We start from the raw sequence: 18,360 nt of genomic DNA, 5'->3' as shown, positions 1-18,360 counted from the left end.
AATGCAATGTTTGCACGTTATTGCTCTGTGGCATGGAACATGTACAGGAATATCTGGTGTCTAAAGCAGTGTAACTTGTATAGGGCCTACCAAACGACGCACAAAGGATAGCTCAACTGAAATGCTTGTTGATAGAGTTATACTACATGATCCGCCACTCCCTGAACCAGGCAGACGCCTTAAGGTCATGGAAGGCATGCTGGCTGCTTGCAGTTTATGCCTTCCGTCTTTGTTATTTGTGTTGTCGTCTGATTGGTGTACATGGATTATAATCAGATTATAAAGATTATGATTTTTTTTTTACAGAAGACAAAATCCTACTTTGGTTTGGTTTTCTTATTTTAAAAGCGATGGTTTGCACGCACACATTTGTGGTATTGCCGCAGTAAATATTGTATTTACAGGAGCCAGGCGTGTTGAGTGAGAATGATATCCTACTGAGGCCCAGGATCAGAATCAAGTGTAAGATTATGTTATATTGCTGCTTTAATTCTTCAACAACCAGCACTTCAACAAATAAAAAACCTTTAAAATAATACATAGTAATTTACATTTACAGTTGGGGCATTTAGCAACTCGACACAGTACATTTGTCGAGAAGAAAAAGAGACAATAATATAACACTGTCAGTACAGTTAGGATCTGCATTAAGAAGGCACATTCACATTCACATGCATTATTTAAGAATGTACATTAGATCTAACAGTGATGAGGTCGAGTCGCACAGTGACGCGTCGAGAGGAACCACTACTAGACCTTTAAGTAGACCTGTGGACTGCCGGTCACGTGGTGCAGCAGAGCACTCCAACCTGCAGACACTTCCCCGCTAGCTGTCCGGTCCTGCGGTCGGAAAGGTAACATTTTTCTCTGCGGGAATTAGAGCAAAGCAGTAGTTACGGTAGCCTTATACCTTATAAACCTCGCCTAGCGGTTGACATCTCTCGCATTGGCATGTTGTGACGGCGTCGTGGCTCGCTGGCTGTCGTTCCCCCCCTCCCCTGCACAGTGTGTGTGGTTGTGTGTCTGTGTGCGTGTGTCTGTGTGTTGTCTGTGTGTGTGACAGACGGTCACCGTCAAGGCCCGCTGTCACAATAAACACCGCTTTGAGCTGCTGATCAGATCAACACGACCAGACGACAATCTGATCCACTTTGACTCATTAGTTCATGTATCAGGTTCGATTCAATTTAGCAATGCTGAGAGGAAGTGTAGTGTACCCATATGCAACAATCTTCCGGTCGGATTTGTGAAGCTTATAAGTGAATAAAGTGCTCAGCAGAAGGCTTCCTAATCCTCCAGCGAGAAGGATGGGCAGATTTCCTAGATAGATTTCTAAGAAGAGTGTGAGGGGTTATTCCTATCAATTTGTGATTTAATTTCCTCCGTGACACAGATGTGCCGTCCAAATCAATTTTAAATGCTAATTCTAAAACTGAGACGAAATAATCCCTACTCAGCTATGACCGCCCCAGTAACAATCTGCCTCATCATTTCTGTTCTCAGGATGGCAGAACCCCCGTTGTCATGTGACTGTTTTGTATCCCTGCCTCCGGGTTCTCGCGATGATCATGTGATCTTCGGGAAGAACTCGGACCGTCCACGGGATGAGGTGCAGGAGGTGGTCTTCTACCCTGCGGCCGCGCACCCAACCGGGTCCTCGGTGGAGGTAGGGCCCCCTGAAAGACTATTATGTTGGGCCATTTATTTCGAATAGGAATTCAGGTTCAATGTGATGGTTGTTATTACTCATATTGTTTGGTGTAACAACAGATTACATTTTCATGGCTTTAGGTTTTTAGTATTGTAATGTAAATTATTATGATATTAATGGCAGTCAGGCTTAGATTTTTTCATTCATGTTGAAATTCAAATTTATTCAACTTGAACTATGGGCTCACATTATCGCATAAATCCTTAAAAAAAAATTGTCCACTGATAATAATGTCTGTCTATGTCCATGTCTCTCTCTTTCTCTGTCTCTGTCTCTGTCTGTCTGTCTGTCTGTCTGTCTGTCTGTCTGTCTGTCTGTCTGTCTGTCTGTCTGTCTGTCTGTCTGTCTGTCTGTCTGTCTGTCTGTCTGTCTGTCTGTCTGTCTGTCTGTCTGTCTGTCTGTCTGTCTGTCTGTCTGTCTGTCTTTCTGGTGTTCTCTCTCTCTCTCTCTCTCTCTCTCTCTCTCTCTCTCTCTCTCTCTCTCTCTCTCTCTCTCTCTCTCTCTCTCTCTCTCTCTCTGTCTCTCTCCCCCCCCCCCCCCCCTCCTCTCTCTCTCTCTCTCTCCCTGTAGTGCACATACATTCAGATCCCCCAGGCAGAGCACACCCACGCGGTGGTCCTGAGCCGACCGGCCTGGCTCTGGGGGGCCGAGATGGGGGCCAACGACCAGGGTGTGTGTGTGGGGAACGAGGCCGTCTGGACCCGCGAGCCGGTCTCCGACGGAGAGGCCCTGCTGGGCATGGACCTGGTCCGGTAAGCGGTCCAGTTATATATATATATATATATATATATATATGTAGCCCACTGTGTGGTCAGGAAACAGGCATGTTCAGTTCAGTTCAGTTCAGTTTAGGTACACAGAAAAAGCACAATATACACAAGGACACACAACAAAGAGACATACACAGGCTACTACAAATAAAAAAAACTGCCATACTTATCTAGTCATCAGATTCAAATACATTTACAGGTATGTGCAAAGAGCGCGTGCGTCACTTAAGTTGTCGAGGTATATAAATGAAGAATGTCAGTAGGCAATGTTATACACACCTTATTTTATTGAGTTGCTGTGATGTGTTTATGATAACTATGAATATATCTGTCTTGTTGACAATAGCTTGTAATGTAAAGAAAAGAGAAAACATGTAGTTGGCGAGCTGTCATGTGTTTAAGTGTGAATTAGTTATGATAATATCGGTTTTGACATTAGTTTGTAATAGAAGGTAAAGAAAAATCATACAGTTGGCCTGCTGTCACGTGTTTAAGTTTGAATTAGTAACGATAATATTCTAAACATTAGTTTGTAATATATACCAAGGAAAAATCATACAGTTGGCCTGCTGTCATGTGTTTAAGTTTGAATGAGTTATGATAATGTCTGTTAAGATATTAGTTTGTAATATAAAGAAAATAAAAAACATACAGTTTGGCCAGCTGTCATGTGTGTTTGAATTAGTGATGATAATATCGGTCTTGACATTAGTTATTGGTAATATTAGCCAGATGGGTCCATACTCGACCAGATGTCGCGTGTTTATACAGTTCTACTCTCTATGCAATCCCGCCTTGGTTCGTTCTGCTCCCAGCTTGGACTATACCATCCGGTACTGTGAGGTAGGGGTGTTTCAGCTGAAGCAGAGGGTGTTTGTGTTGGCAGGTTGGGGCTGGAGCGAGGTGCCAGCGCCTGGGCAGCGTTGGAGGTGATCACTGGGCTCCTGGAGGATCACGGGCAGGGGGGCCCCTGCAGGGAGGCCCAGGAGCCCTTCAGCTACCACAACACCTTCCTGCTGGTGGACCGCACCGAGGCCTGGGTCCTGGAGACCGCCGGCCGGCTGTGGGTCGCCCAGAAGGTCACAGGTAAACACGTCGCTAAGATGATTGGTTGTGGAACCCAGCCGGTGGATTCTGGTGTCATAGCAGAAAGTTCAGGACAGTAGTATGAATTCAAAAAATAGATATGTTTTTCGATTAAGAGTAGAAACTACAATTCAGATTCAGAGTTCATTTTATCACATGTTATTGTACAAGTACACAATAGTAAAACGATAAGGCTTGGTTCCTCAAAAGTCGAAAGGCAGCAACAATACAAGATAAAGTATACAATATAAAGATATTGGTAGAAGTTAATTCTTCAGCTTTAACAAAACGGAAATACAGAATCCAAAGTGAGTTCTGGGCTGCGGGTAGTCTCGCCTCCAACAGGACATTTTGACACGCTTGTGGTGTATCCATTTCATCACTGCCGCCCCAGTCACCACCAGGTGTGTTGCCAGCCGGGACACTCACCTGAGCAGGTGTTGAGCATAAACTATCAATATGTCAGATGGCTGCGGTTCAATAGGCCTCCTTCCCGGCACCATATTACATACCGGAAGTTAAGGGAAGAGGCGTGAAAAGATTTCCAGTGTGGAACATTTAACAGTGGAAGAGCTTCTGTTTTTTCAGAGTTTGGTGAATTAATTTGCCAAACTTTTGATCTCGAAAGAATATAACTTTTGTTGATTGATTAAAGTAAGTTGAGTTAGTGAAATGACAGTCTGATTGTGGTTGACAGAGTCCATTCGCAACCTTTAATCAATATATCAATCAACATTATACTGATCATTTTCTTGTGCTACCGTGTTATTTGCAGTTATATAATTGTAACAAACATTCAAGTGGTAGGGTATACAATAATGAGGATAAACATTAAATGGATGAAAATTATTAATCAACATTTCCAAATATCACATTTTCAAGTGTAAAGAAAGTGGGATAAATATGCTTATCTTTTTCCTTATTTTACAAAAAGTTTATTTTGAAAGTATGTTGGTTGTGTTCTATGTGTGTGTACTTTTTGTGTGCATAACATTGAATAGCGTGTGACACAATGTAATAATATTTACTTAAGTTAGGCTTTCTCTTGCATAATAACAAAAATACACTTTTGATCTTTGCTCCCCACTTTCCTTTACTTATCGCTAGGACCAAGCTCGAACACACACACACTCATCTCCTGTGCTACACTGTTTGAAACTGACACATACAATTATATTACTAAATATTATAAGTCAGCACAAGTCAATGATCTGTTATATATAATAATTTAATAATTCATTAAAGTTTACGTTTGGTACAGAAGAGAGCACTCTTGTAAATCACCTTCGGACTGGTATCATTTTACTCACTTTCATAATCAACAGTATTTATATCCTTTGTGCAATTTGGATCTCTTTGAGAGTGAAGCCGCACTCTTTAAAACGTTGTGTTGAAAGGTTGCCTTATGAAGTCCCACATGAAAGAAAGTAACTCATCCTTGCTGCTTTCATATGAAGGAGGAGGCCGCTTTAAGCTAGATGCGGCTAATAAGATCTATTTCATTATTTGCTTAACATTTTGGTATTTTTTAAAAACGTCATCACCTACGTATAATGGTTTTCCCCTAGTTGAACCCTGGGTAGTTTGATGTGGCTCGTTTGTGTCGACTAGCAGAAAGAAAAAGTTCTGCAATTACTACCTCTTGTTCCTAAACTGTAGCACTTGTGGCAGTTTGCTAGTCTGACCAATTGTATGTACTGGCATGATTCCTGCACTTTGTGGCTTGTATCTTCATAGTTGAACGCACTAACAATGCACTTGTGAGTCACTTTGGTTCACAGCGTCAGCTCAGTAAATGTAATAATGTAATAATGGTAATAAGAACGTGACCCCTATCAGTATTACTTTATTACTGATATATAGAACACAATTTCCCCTTTGAAGCCACTCGACATTCCCGGCGGAAGGCCGGTGATAAATCCTGAATCAGTCGCGCCTTGTACGGGCGTCTCTGGGTGGGAGAGCTCATCTTCGTTCAGAGGGTGACGTCTTGGTCTCCACTGCCTGTGTCTTCAGCGGGGGTGAAGAACATCTCCAACCAGCTGACCATCGGTACGGAGATCTCGGCCGAGCACCCTGAGCTTCGCAGCGTGGCCCGGTCCCAGGGCTGGTGGGATGGGGAGGGGGAGTTCAACTTCTCCCAGGTGTTCAGTCCGGAGAACCCCCCCGCCCGGATGGAACTGGCCAAGCAACGATACAGAGGAGGCACGGCCCTGATGCAGCAGCACGACGGTGAGGAGCCGTGTGTGTGTGTGTGTGTGTGTGTGTGTGTGTGTGTGTGTGTGTGTGTGTGTGTGTGTGTGTGTGTGTGTGTGTGTGTGTGTGTGTGTGTGTGTGTGTGTGTGTGTGTGTCTGAGTCAGTGATGCACGGATAGTTTCTAACACAGATCCACATATTGCTGTAGCTGCACCTGTTTGCTTCTCAAACCGCCGTTTCTAAACTGAAGATAAATACACTACACCCCGTTATTATAAAATGGGGTTTTCTCCCCCTGCTGGCCATTTACGTTTTTTGTCTAAGGCTAAATTTGTTCATCAATCTCTAAACTCAAATGAAAGTGATGAAATTAGCAAACTGAATAACTATTTAAGTAATATTAGGATACGATATTATAAGTTGAGATGGCCGAATAAATGTAGGCGCTCTACATTGTGTGTCGGGCCATCATTTGAAGCTATTTTATAATCTGCGAATTTGCCCAATTTTGTCAATTTTTCTGCATGCTTGTGAGGGAAGCCTATTATGGGCAATGCATTTGGATTAATGAATTGAGTTTTACGAATTTGTAATCACAATTGTTTTTACTTTTACAATTGTTTTTACATAATTTAAATTAATATGCGAGGTCTAATATATGTCTTATGTAAGCCCAATATTAATATGACATAATGATATTAATTGCACCAAAAATTAAGAAGCAAATTTTAACTAACCATCCCGTAAATCACACACTTATAAATATATCACTTCACACTTATAAATATAGAGAAAAGAGTGATCCGCAGTCGATACAGCAATGTGTGTGTGTGTGTGTGTGTGTGTGTGTGTGTGTGTGTGTGTGTGTGTGTGTGTGTGTGTGTGTGTGTGTGTGTGTGTGTGTGTGTGTGTGTGTGTGTGTGTGTGTGTGTGTGTGTGTGTATTCATACGCATGTGTGTGTGTGTGCCTGGTTCAAAAGGTATGTTCTGTGAAGGCATAAAATTGGTATGACGGCCAGCAAATGTAAATATGGTAGTGTAGCCCTACTTAGCCCGAGCAGATTCCTCATTCACACAGCACTCGTTCCCTTATTTATTTGACCCAAGGGTCGGTGACGGCTGAGGTGATGATGTCCATCCTGAGAGACAAGCCCAGCGGCATCTGCATGGACTCGGGCGGCTTCTGCACCACGGGCAGCATGGTGTCTGTCCTGCCCCGCGACCCCGGCCTGCCCTGCATTCACTTCTTCACTGCAACCCCCGATCCCTCCAGGTACGCCGCCTGCCCGCCCGCCCCACGGTGTCCTCACACAGCACACCGTTCATCTCGACGAGCGCAGTGCTGATTTAAAAAAATAAATAAAAAATGACATGAGAATCTACTCCCCCCCCTTCCCCTTTTATCACGTCTATTCCTCCTACATTTCACCTCAGACTGCTCTCTGGGTTGACGGCGATCTCTCCTTCTGTCTGTCTGTCTGTCTCCCTCTCTCTCCGTCTCTTTGTTTCGGGGCACGTGTGTCCCTGTGTCTCCCTCTCCCCCTCCCCTGGTCTGGGACCCCCTTTCTCCGCCGCGCCACCAGGTCCATCTTCAAGCCCTTTGTGTTCTCCGAGCGCATCGGCCCGATGCAGCGCGTGGCCTCGCCGCAGTACGGCCCCGACGACCCCGCCAGGAGGCAGCCCCGCTTCCAGAGCCAGGTGGACCGGCGGCACGACCTCTACAAGGCCCACCAGGGCGCCCTCTCCAACATGGACGCCAGCCAGGTGGGCGCTGTGGGCTGAGCTAAGCTAGCGGTAGCGCTGCGTCGCCCGCTGAATGTACACGATGTTCATCTGATGGTTATCTTGGCACAATAGTTACAACAATAGTTGTTTTTTAGGAAAAGGTTAAATAGATGGGAGTAGAAATAAAGGTGCCCATAAATATACAACGCCACTATATAACATTTCTCGAGACCGATTTTATTATTTTGTTTGTGAATAAGTAATAATAAGTAGTGGTAAGAGAAGTGGTTTTTACTAATGCAGTTACATTTTTGTGATTTGAAATCAGTAAAAAATTTACATCAAATGGATGTACGTGGTACATCGTGTGTCTGGATTACATGTTCGTGGGAGAGTTAAACTACCACCTGTTGGCCTCAAATACACAAATTTAAAATAGAATTTAATTCTTTACAAATGAACAAAAATGACATGTTCTCCCTGTTACACAATAGAATTAGCAGGCAATAAACCTGCCAGCCTGGTCTGGAGTCTGTCTGTCTGTCTGCCCCCTATTTACGCTCATACAAGTACCACGTATCCTTCAGAATGAGGGGTTGGCCGTCTACGAGATCCTCCGGGACCTGGAGTCCCAGTGTCTGGTTGACATCCTGGCCATGCTGAGCGGAGAGCTGCCTGGAGAGGAGCTGGGGGATCTGTTCTTCGACTGTGTCGACGCAGAGATTAAGTTCTACCAATAAGAAGGTGAGAGACAGTCTTGCCCCCCCCCTGTGTGTGTTTTGACTCGTACTCCACAAATAGGGTGATTCATACTTCTGTGTTGAAGCGCCAAGGCGGTACAGAGAAGGAGTCGTGCCCTTATAGGGTCAGAGGTCATCGCCAGGGCTTCCCTCCTAAAGACGTAACCGGCGGAGACGGCCCCGTCTGCGACATCTTCCCTGCTACGTTTTCCGGTTCATTGATGCCGACATCCAAAAAAACATCCGAGCGCATCGAGTATAGACTAGTTGTGGGAGGTTCCCAGATATTTTATTTGGTACAACACATCGTCTTCATAAATCCAAACAGTAGCTTGTAGGGATGCACAGATTGAGTGATTGACATGCTTGATCCGAATATTATCCCGGTTGTAGGTGTTCCCAGAACCGCCTTCTTCGATATCCAAGGCCTGTAATATGCAGGTCTTTTGCAGGCAGGTTGTTTAAAATCAGCTTTTAAATTCTAAATACTAAAGTTTTCCGTTTGATAATTTTGCCTAAATAAAGAAAGCCTGCTATGAAGTCCACATCGATGCATTAGAAATAGGCTACACTCAAGTGCATACTGTGCATGTGTGTGCATGCTCAAAAGGTTGGCAAGAAGTATGCCCAATCCTCTGGACACGGTTTTCCGCAAATCTGCCTCATACGAAATTCAATGACAAAAAAAACAAGCAAGTACTTTACAGCTGGACACACGATGCAGAAACACAGCCTCAACTTGCGCCTGCATCTCAACTGATAATATAAAAGCCTAATATTAGCCTAATATGCATACAGTTTGCCCATTTCATTACCTTTGTTTCACATTCTGGTGAAGCCTTAGTTTAGATTAATAGTAGTGATTAACCTAGTTTATCTAAGCCTTAGGGGAAATTATCAGTACAAGGCGCAGGTGAAACTACCTTAGCTGCGCATCCCTATTCGATGTACACCCAACTGGCTGTTAGACTCAGACATATAATTCAGCTGTAAGTCACCATGAAACCCTACAAGATGACATTGCTCTCTGTTGCAGCGCCCTCCAGTGGAGAGTCCTAGTGCTTGCTGATCCCCAGGAGCTGGCCAAGGGAATATTACAGTCTGATCTGCTTCCGTTTGGCTTACTCTAAACACCTCTCTGACGTGATTCCACCTCCCCAAGCAGACATAATAACTACCCTTCACTTATCATGCGTTTGGGCTGTCACCGCTTTCCAACCAAGGGGGTAATGATGAGTGAACTTCGTTAGTGAGTATAATGATGTAGGCTAATGCACAGCCATGTTTATGTGGTAAAGGTACCTGACTTTGCACAAATTGTTGATTCAAGTACAGCATTTGTTTGATGTTGTTCGTTACTGTGAGTGACTAGGGCGTCTCATGGTGGCAGTCTTGATATGTAAAGATCCAATAAAGAATGTGTACTGTCTGTGCTTTAATTGTGTCTTGTCTTTTTAATTAAAAATATATATATTTAAATTGTAGTCTATCACGATCTGCATACACATATCTAAACGTATTATTACTCAGTCCTTTATTAGTTTAATTTGTGAATATACAAGCTACATAATTGAGTTGTTTCCATATTTTTCTATATTCTTGGCTGTCAAAGCTTTTACGATATCACTAAGGGCTTTGAATTGACAATAATCCATGACATTTTATGAATTTAACGTTTTATCAAAAAACCGTTGGTACATTGATTTACGATTAAAATCCAAACTGACACATGATCTTTGCAGTTATTAATATTATTCATGAGTATGGTACGGATAACCTTGAGACAGGGGTCACAAGCAGACGTTTCTTTATGTTATATATACAGTATATATAAATAAATAAATATATATTTTATTATATTTACATATACATCTTTTTTATTATTATTATTTTATTTCAAGTTTCTACCAGTAGAGGACAGTGTAGCCCAAGCACTTGCGCGTCACGACGTCAATAGAAACGAAAAAGAAAAAGGCGAGAGAGTGAGAGAGAGAGAGGTAGAACGTTCTTCGGGTAAATACGACATGAGAGATTTTGCCAACAGTTAACAATCCATCCAACCGGACTGCGAGTTCAACCAGACTCACACCCGGGACATCGGTGCCCGTGATGAAGAGCGCATCCGCCGGACACGGTATCTGCAGGCCCGCTCCGACCGTCACCATAGGAGAGCTAGCGACCATTTCAGATAGCAACACACAGCCAGCAGCTGCTCCCTCCATGAGTGTATGTTACAGTTGGTCGAATATCGTATCCACCATCTACAGCTTGCCACACGTATACCATAATATGCTGTGTGGATTCTGTTTACGGTGTGGAAATGTGTATGGTGTCGAACTGGGGAATCGACTAGCTGCAGTTGCTAACTAGCCTTGTTTCCGTTAGCATCAGGTCCATGTGTGTGTGAGAGGTGTGAGGCTGAACATGGGTTTCCCAGTGTAGGTCGTGTAAGGATGCATGTGTTTACATTGTGATTCAGGTCTTAAGGACACATGTCCTGTTTGGTTGTGGTAGAGTTGGTTGAATATTACTGACATTTGATACTTGAATAAGGGATGCTCTTATAATACTATGATCGTAGGGTGTATTTTACGCCTGTATTATTTTAAAGATGGCTATGTACTTTTTTACAATCTGTTTATATAGGGTGATTTAAATAACTTATTTGAAATGTCATATTTTATGCGTTTGTACGTATGTTGTGGACTTCAACATAGTTTTTTAAAGTCTACGTTTTTCTTCAGACACAGCCCTGATATTCACCCAGTAACCAACAACGGGCCCCGAGAATGAACTCAAAGAAATTGGAATGCACCCCGAGGCGGCAGTTCAGAGAGCGAAGCCCGAGGGAAAGGGGCGACCAGGATGACAGATGGAGAGAACCCCAAGGAGGTCGCAGCAGTGCCGCATCACGGGACTCCCACCGCTCCTACTACGGAGAGAACCCCAAAGACTCTACTGGGACCAAGGACAAGCACCAGTACAGTGATTCACTGCAGAGGGCCTACAGTAAGGAGCCATCTCATCGGAATCGAACCCAAAGAAGCCCGGAACGGCGATCTGCTGTCCCTGACCAAGGCGGCGGCGGCGGCGGCGGTGGTGGTGGCGGCGGCGGGGATGGGGATTATACAAGGTTTAGGTACACATCCCCGGAGACCAGTACATCACAAGAGCACAGAGTCTCTGAGAGGAGGAAAAGTCTCACCGGCAACGTGGACGACCATTTTCAACACAGGAGGCTCAACAGTGACTTCAGATCTTGGCCACCAACCAAAGAGGATTCAGACTATGGTAAAAGGCCGGTAGAGTCCAAAAAACGCAGAGCATCTCCTGAAGATTTTGCGTACAGGCATCAATCTGACTATGCCATGAATAGACAGACGCAAGACAGGAGCGAGACACGTGATGTAAAACGATTGCCAGAATCTTCTTCAAAGGTATGGAAATATTTGTTGCATTACATTTATTAGGCAGATGCTTGTATCCAAAATGACTTGTATTAAGGGGATTCAACAGTAAAGATGCAACCCGGAAATGGAAATAATCATGTGGCTACATGCAATTCATCAGATAAGCAAACTACTGCAAGTGCTACATTTTCACAACATGATAAATCCAATTTATTCCAATCCAATACTTTAGGCCTTTAAGAAGAGACTGCTTAGATGGTTGATTATTTAGGATGACTCGTACTTCAGTTTGATTTTTTTTTTACAAATAATCTATTTTTTGTCCTCCTTCTGACCAGGTGTATGACGCAACACGAGACCAAAATGAATCCACTTCCCCTCTGAACTATAATCCTTGGCAGCCCAGCAGTGGCTTCCCAGTGACTGACGTCGGCAAAAGGGTAGGCCTTTTGTGCAAGTTTGAATGATGCGAGATCTTATCCTTGAAATTCTCCAAATTGTTTCGCATTACTTTCTATGCACAACATTATATTGGTACTGCATACGAGACACACCTGCACATGAAGCCCAGTGGATATTTATGAAAGATACGTGTTGCAACTCATGCAAATTTGTATTGCTTTCTTTCTCAAAGGCGGAACCTAACTCCACCAATCACAGCCCTGCTCCTGTTAAAAGTGTTCCTGAGCAGTCACCCAGGAGCAATGGCTTCCAGCGTTTCCTCAGTGTGCTCAACAAAGGGGTGGACGTCAACATGCTCAACAAGATAGTCAGTCAGGCTCCCAGTTTTCCTGATCCACGGAACGCTGCTGATCCCAGGAACGCTGCCGGTCTTCGGAACGCTGCCGTTCTTCGGAACACTGCAGATCTACGGAACGTTGCTGACCTTCGGAACGTCGCTGATCTTCGGAACGCTCCTGATCTTCGGAACGCTCCTGATCTTCGGAACGCACCTGATCTTCGGAACGCTCCTGATCTTCGGAATGTTGCCGATCCCCGGAACGTTGTCGATCCCCGGAACGCTGCCGATCCCCGGAACGCTGCCGATCTTCGGAACGCTGCCGATCCCCGGAATGCTGCCGATCTTCGGAACGCTCCTGATCCTCGGAACACTGCAGATCATCGGAACGCTGCCGATCATCGGAACGCTGCCGATCATCGGAACGCTGCCGATCATCGGATCGCTGCCGATCATCGGAACGCTGCCGATCTTCGGAACGCTGCAGATCTACTTGGATCTCACAGAGGCCCTGGGAAGCAGGACACGCACCAAAACGCAGTGTACTGGAATAAGAACCATGAACCCCAACAACAGCAGAGTAAGCAACCCAGTGAAAACACAACTATTGAAACGTCTGGCGTCCCTCATGGCAAGGCTGGCACTAGATTGACCCCAACGCAAGCAGTGGCCGAGGGGAAAGTGACGCAGGAGGAGGAGCAGAAGTGCAAAGAGATGCAGCATTTGTTTCAGACTATCGGGATGGACCTGGGACTGGACGAGCTGGGGAAAATGTCCAACCGGATCCAGCTGCGGTTGTACGGCAACAAGGAGGACCGAGAGAGAAGGGAGTCCGAAAAGGAGACGAGGAGAGAGACGAGGCAGATGTTCTCTCCCGGAGGCAACAGCAGATCCTCCTCGTCGAGCAGATCTAGCTTTGGACCTCCTGTCACAAAACACAACTCTCTGAAGATCGACTCGTTAGCGGCTCCGGTGAACGCCCCTGAGACCGCCCCGGCGGCCAGTGTGTGCAACATAGCCCCCGTTAGAAACTATGACGACGACAGAGCGCGCCCGCAGAGCATCGCCGCACTGCAGTCGTTTGCACCCAACAACTCCTATCACTTACCTCAACCACAAGCTCTGACGCCAAGTTACCCCTCCACCCCCTTCTCACCCCCCACCCCCTTCGCACCTCCCACCCCCTTCTCGGCACCTGCCCCGTTCTCACAACACCTCTATCCACCGGCTGCCTACAACGTGCCCCCTCCGTGGGGAGTCTCCGCTGGAACTATGCCTTTCCCCCCGTACCCCCCGAGTTACCCCCCCCCCGTGCCCGTGCAATCCCCCGCCGTGCCGTCGTTTACAAACTATCACAATCATTCAAATCCAATCAAATCGACTTCAAGGCCCCGCTATTTGCAGGTTATAAACACAAACCGAGCTAAGCAAACATAAGAGATATTTTGATAGACAAGGTTTCACATTCAACAGATAACATTTGGTTCTAACTCTTCCAGGAGTAACTGAATCTTCCTATCCGGCTTAATCGAAGCTTTCGAAATTGCGCCTGTAAAACGTTAAAGGACAATGAACGTTACAAGAATAGGAAGACCGATTCACACTTTAATCTGATTGGCTTTCTAAGGCTGGGACATGAAAATTATTAAATACACTGGCTTTAGTAGTGGAAGCTCAAGTAATAGGTTTTTGATTTCGATGGCCAAACCAAATAATCATTCAAAGGGCAAACAATACAGATATTTGACTTCAATATTTTGCGGATTGCAAATATATCCATTCCTTAAGAATTGGCTTGTGTTTGTTACACTGTAGGATCACTTCTTGTTTAAGTACCTGTCTATTCTGACTCAAAACATATTGTGAGAACAACATAATTCAAATGTGCTATAAAATTTAGTTTAGCAATGTGCCACAATTGTCCAATTCACTATACCACGTTAAATAAACAAAATCTGGAAGATGTGTTGACACCAAGTACCAGACTATATGCATACTACTGCCTTACACCTTTTCCCTGAAAACTGTAGGAACTTGGATTGTACATTTGTTCCAAAAGTTGATTGGTTATATTAAACGCCTATAATTTGTCGATATTTTGTCTATATTCTATGTATGTTTTTTGCTGCAGATTCTGCGTCAATGATTATAAGCTTCTGGGGCTTTCTTAAAACAAGGCTTAAAAATCGCTTACTACAAACCAACATGTCGATTTCAACAGAATAATGATTCGCAATAAATGCAAAACACGTATGGAAAACGGACGGGGCCGCATCAATTGCAACCCAGTCGGAAATGGGCTTTGAGGAGAGATTTAAAAAGCCTTTAAAAGAAGAGATGATTCTGTCAACGTCACAGCCCTATCCTTCAGGATGGTGCTTAGATGATTCTGACCTGTCGTCATATCTATACCTCAGGATGATAGCGGAAGGCAAAATAAATCTTTAATTACTCTTCGTGACCCATGGTTGTGGCTGAGATACTTTGTGCAAATGTTTGAGTCCCTCTTCTACGTGTTTATGCAATTTAGTTTATGCCTCTTTATTCAGCATTTAAATTTAATTCTTCATACAATTAATAAGACGTCTTATAAATCTAATACAAATCAATACAGGTCTGTGTAAACCATATTTTTGGTTCATTACTAAATTATATTAATTAAGTCCGACAAAGCTCTGGTAATGTTTTAAGAGACAAGAGCTGGTTGATATACAACTCAAAAGAAAAGACATCTCCGGTGAGGGAGGGTCAATTTAGGAGAGATGGAAACAACAATGACTACACAAACCTGTGTTTGAGGGTAACTTTGGTTCCCAGACTGTCTTTCGAGTCTGTCTAATATATGATATTGCTCGTCTGTATGGTCCAGCAAACGACCCCCATGTCGGACCCACTTCCATCAACCGACCTGGAACCCGGGCGCTCCCGACCAGACGATGGCCTCCTAGAGCAGCTCGTGCCCCCGCGCCTACCAACGATCGAGAAGGAGAGCGCCCCCCCCCTCCCTGATGTCGGTGTGTGTTTACCTCACTCGTTTAGCACAAACAAAAGCTATGAAGAAAGAGTGCAATGCAGTTCTTTAATCATTAAGGCGATAAGGTATGCGACCGTGCATGTTTCTATTGTTCTCTAATCGGTAAAATTGACGTTTTATCAGTGGTTTTGTGTGGAAGTATGTGTGTGTAGACGTTAGCTGGCTCCGCTAGTTGTAGACACTAACAAATCCCAGGTTGTATTCCTGTTTTCCTTTTCAACGTTGGGATGTCAGGGAAGCATTAAAAAATGATAAACCTTTGATTATCAGCGTTGTTTGCAGTGCTATCCTACATGTTGATTCTTTAATTCAACAGCTAACGTTTTCTATTATTATTATTATTATTATTATTATTATTTTCGACCACCATTTAGATCCATAACAGAAGATAATGCTGTTATGCTCCTAGTATTTATTTTATGATGATGTTTACATATGTTCTAGGAAAGACGTGATGAATCTCCCTTACTGGGACAGCCTTCCAAGGGCCAGGTACGATCATGACCGACCTCAATGTCCTGGAACAGAACAAGACATGGGGCAATACACATTGAACTACAATGATCAACATTATCACCAGGACCACTATAGATACCATCAAAGAGAACCACAAAGACCAACCAGCAGGATGGACTATGGACAGCACAGCATTCCTTCTCCTTCTCCATCTCCTGGTCTTATTAGTTGCAGAGAACCATCAGTAGATCTTGGATCAGACAGGACCGTTATCCCAGACGGACCATCCGTGGAATTAGCTGAGATAGACAATGAGCTGGAGAGAAAGAAGAAAAAACTTGAAGAAATCGAGAATAGGATTATTCGGAAGAAAGCTGCAATTGCCTTGAAGAAAATCTTGCCCTATTTGAGAAAAAACAATGAGCTATCTGGCAATCCATTGGACGACCAGAAAGACTTAGTAGAGAGTTGTTTAACTACTACTAATGAATCTTCTCTGAAGGAGAGGGTGAACTCCATTTTGCAGCTAAGGAAGTCTCTCGGCTTTCCAAAGGTAAGCAGTGAATTGGCTGATTTGCCGTACTCTGGAACGAAAGGTCTTTCCATTGATGTGCATTAATTATTCTGTTATGCTTTATTTCGACCACATGTTTCAAGCTCACATCAGTTCCTCATTGGACCACACATTTGTAGTGCTAACACCGGTCCTGATTAGCTTATTCTACAGACAGGTATTAGGGCTTTGACTTTTGCCCAAAAATCATATTCAAAGTTTGTTTATTAATATTAATATTCGAATATGACCATTAAATGCCTTCAGTAAGACCTGGATTGGGTTTGGCGAGGTTTGTTTACCGGCGTTGCGGTTTATTAGGTTTCTAATAAATCGCTGTCTAATCAATACTTCATTCACTGCCTCTTCCGTGGTCATTACAATATTATGAATAGACTGCGTCGGGTTCTCCGACGTCTCTCCCTCTTGGCCTGCCCATAACAGGTTCAAATATTAAGGGCTGCCTAATATTCGTTCGAATTTTGATTTATTTTTTGATATTCGAATAACGAAGTTCGGAATCAAAGCCCTACCACATATACAGTCGAAAGGGTTTGAAATCAGTCAGACCCTACAAGCATGGCCTCTTTGCCATTCCATCCTGCAGGCAACGACAGACTGAAGGTCAACCCGGGTCAATTAGAACCTGTAGCTGTGGCTTACTTGCCATTCTGCCCATTTTAAATATAAACAGATATTTTGACCTGTGTTCGAGAGATGCTTTATGAAACACCTCCAGAGTGCAAGCTTGTTTACCTTGTGTCTCGGAACAAACCACGTGTTGAACATTTACCACTCTCGAGACATACCTAGCCCGAAACAACGATACCACAGAGGATTAAAATCAGGTTTCATCACTATGCATATGGGTGTTGTACATCTTAGGTTCAGCCTTGTCTGATTTTCCCTGCAGATGCACAGCAGAGACCCAAAGAGCTCCACAACATATGGGGTCGGCCGGCAGGAAGATCATCCCCTGAAGCTTCGTGTGAAGACACTGATGGACAACAGATCGAGAACACTCCGAGAGGTATGAAGTAGTGGGAATTGGGAATTGGCGATGTGACGATTCCATAGTATTTACACACTTACTACTAATGTAATCCTGAAAATATCCTACATCTTCAATGAATGAATCTAGTAATGACTCCAGTGATTCTCCAGATGCCATTGGTAGTCCCTCATGGTTTTATTTTGTGTTGCCCTTGCTAGAATCCTAGTTTTCCACCACCGACTGCCACCCTGGATCCTAGGATGTGGCATGCAGTTGATGGTCCGAAGATGCAGCTCAACCCTTTGGTAAAACTATTTACTTTGAGGAAACATGTTCTTCTTTGAGATTGTCATAACGCTTTGACATAGTCTTAACATTGCTGTTCAATATATTCCAGGGACTATTTAACAGTATGTGTAATATTGCTAATCATAGTTATTTGCAATGTGTCAACTATCCTCAGGCTTCTCTAAGGTGTTCGTTTTCTCTACCTCCCATAAGGACGTTCATCATGCCTTTTTTTAATGGCCTCTGATTGTAGTCGCTGAGCTTCCTTGCTGGATAATGGTGGACCTGCATTAACACCCCCTCCCAAAACAGAGCCGGAGCCAACCTGAATCCAGCCCAGTTTATGAGCCGTGGCCTACAGAGGGCGGTCAGACGATGCAGGTGGACCCCTACCCACCCATGGTAAGCGTATATGTGGTATTAGTTGTAAGTGCTGAAATCACTTACAATTTGTGTCATAAATCATCTTATGCCAAATGTAATGGAATAGTCATACCGTAGGCCAGACCACATGTTGACTGTCAGTCTCCTAAGGAGAGAGCTCAGGAGTCTCCAAGCCAAGACCCTGGACCTGGGCCGATGCCTGGATTATCTGCAGGCTTCCAGCACGTCCAGGTACACCATCAGGCTGCTAGCTCAATGTATCTGGGTCTCTGG

At 44.1% G+C, this 18,360-nt stretch overlaps 2 protein-coding genes across 6 annotated transcripts; both read left to right on the top strand.

Annotated features, from left to right (window-relative positions):
• Nucleotides 1-756: 756 nt before the first annotated feature.
• On the top strand, nucleotides 757-9,693 carry scrn2 (secernin 2). Of its 3 annotated transcripts, none has more exons than XM_056586987.1 (9): nucleotides 757-854; nucleotides 1,504-1,666; nucleotides 2,282-2,463; nucleotides 3,368-3,567; nucleotides 5,584-5,799; nucleotides 6,872-7,037; nucleotides 7,348-7,528; nucleotides 8,077-8,233; nucleotides 9,266-9,693. In XM_056586987.1, exons 2-8 carry the CDS (start codon nucleotides 1,505-1,507, stop codon nucleotides 8,227-8,229), a joined length of 1,260 nt encoding a protein of 419 aa, XP_056442962.1. In that variant the 5' UTR covers nucleotides 757-854; nucleotide 1,504; the 3' UTR covers nucleotides 8,230-8,233; nucleotides 9,266-9,693. The 3 variants fall into 3 exon arrangements, with proteins under 3 accessions (XP_056442962.1, XP_056442964.1, XP_056442961.1); XM_056586989.1 differs by having other exon boundaries at nucleotides 8,323-9,693; XM_056586986.1 differs by having other exon boundaries at nucleotides 8,316-9,693.
• Nucleotides 9,694-10,176: 483 nt separating this feature from the next.
• Nucleotides 10,177-18,336, top strand: LOC130379848 (uncharacterized). Of its 3 annotated transcripts, none has more exons than XM_056586952.1 (9): nucleotides 10,177-10,363; nucleotides 10,974-11,666; nucleotides 11,978-12,079; nucleotides 12,274-15,477; nucleotides 15,857-16,421; nucleotides 17,335-17,451; nucleotides 17,634-17,720; nucleotides 18,016-18,105; nucleotides 18,238-18,336. In XM_056586952.1, the coding sequence occupies exons 2-4, from the start codon at nucleotides 11,019-11,021 to the stop codon at nucleotides 13,813-13,815; spliced, it is 2,292 nt and encodes a 763-aa protein (XP_056442927.1). In that variant the 5' UTR covers nucleotides 10,177-10,363; nucleotides 10,974-11,018; the 3' UTR covers nucleotides 13,816-15,477; nucleotides 15,857-16,421; nucleotides 17,335-17,451; nucleotides 17,634-17,720; nucleotides 18,016-18,105; nucleotides 18,238-18,336. The 3 variants fall into 3 exon arrangements, with proteins under 3 accessions (XP_056442927.1, XP_056442928.1, XP_056442930.1); XM_056586953.1 differs by having other exon boundaries at nucleotides 10,177-10,455; XM_056586955.1 differs by having other exon boundaries at nucleotides 10,177-10,455; nucleotides 18,241-18,315.
• The last annotated feature ends 24 nt before the right edge of the window (nucleotides 18,337-18,360 follow it).

The sequence above is a fragment of the Gadus chalcogrammus genome, chromosome 3 (assembly GCF_026213295.1).
Source record: "Gadus chalcogrammus isolate NIFS_2021 chromosome 3, NIFS_Gcha_1.0, whole genome shotgun sequence".
NCBI classification, from domain to species: Eukaryota; Metazoa; Chordata; class Actinopteri; order Gadiformes; family Gadidae; genus Gadus; species Gadus chalcogrammus.
The sequence above is the reverse complement of the archived record's forward strand: the minus strand, read 5'-3'. Positions and strand labels throughout refer to the sequence as shown.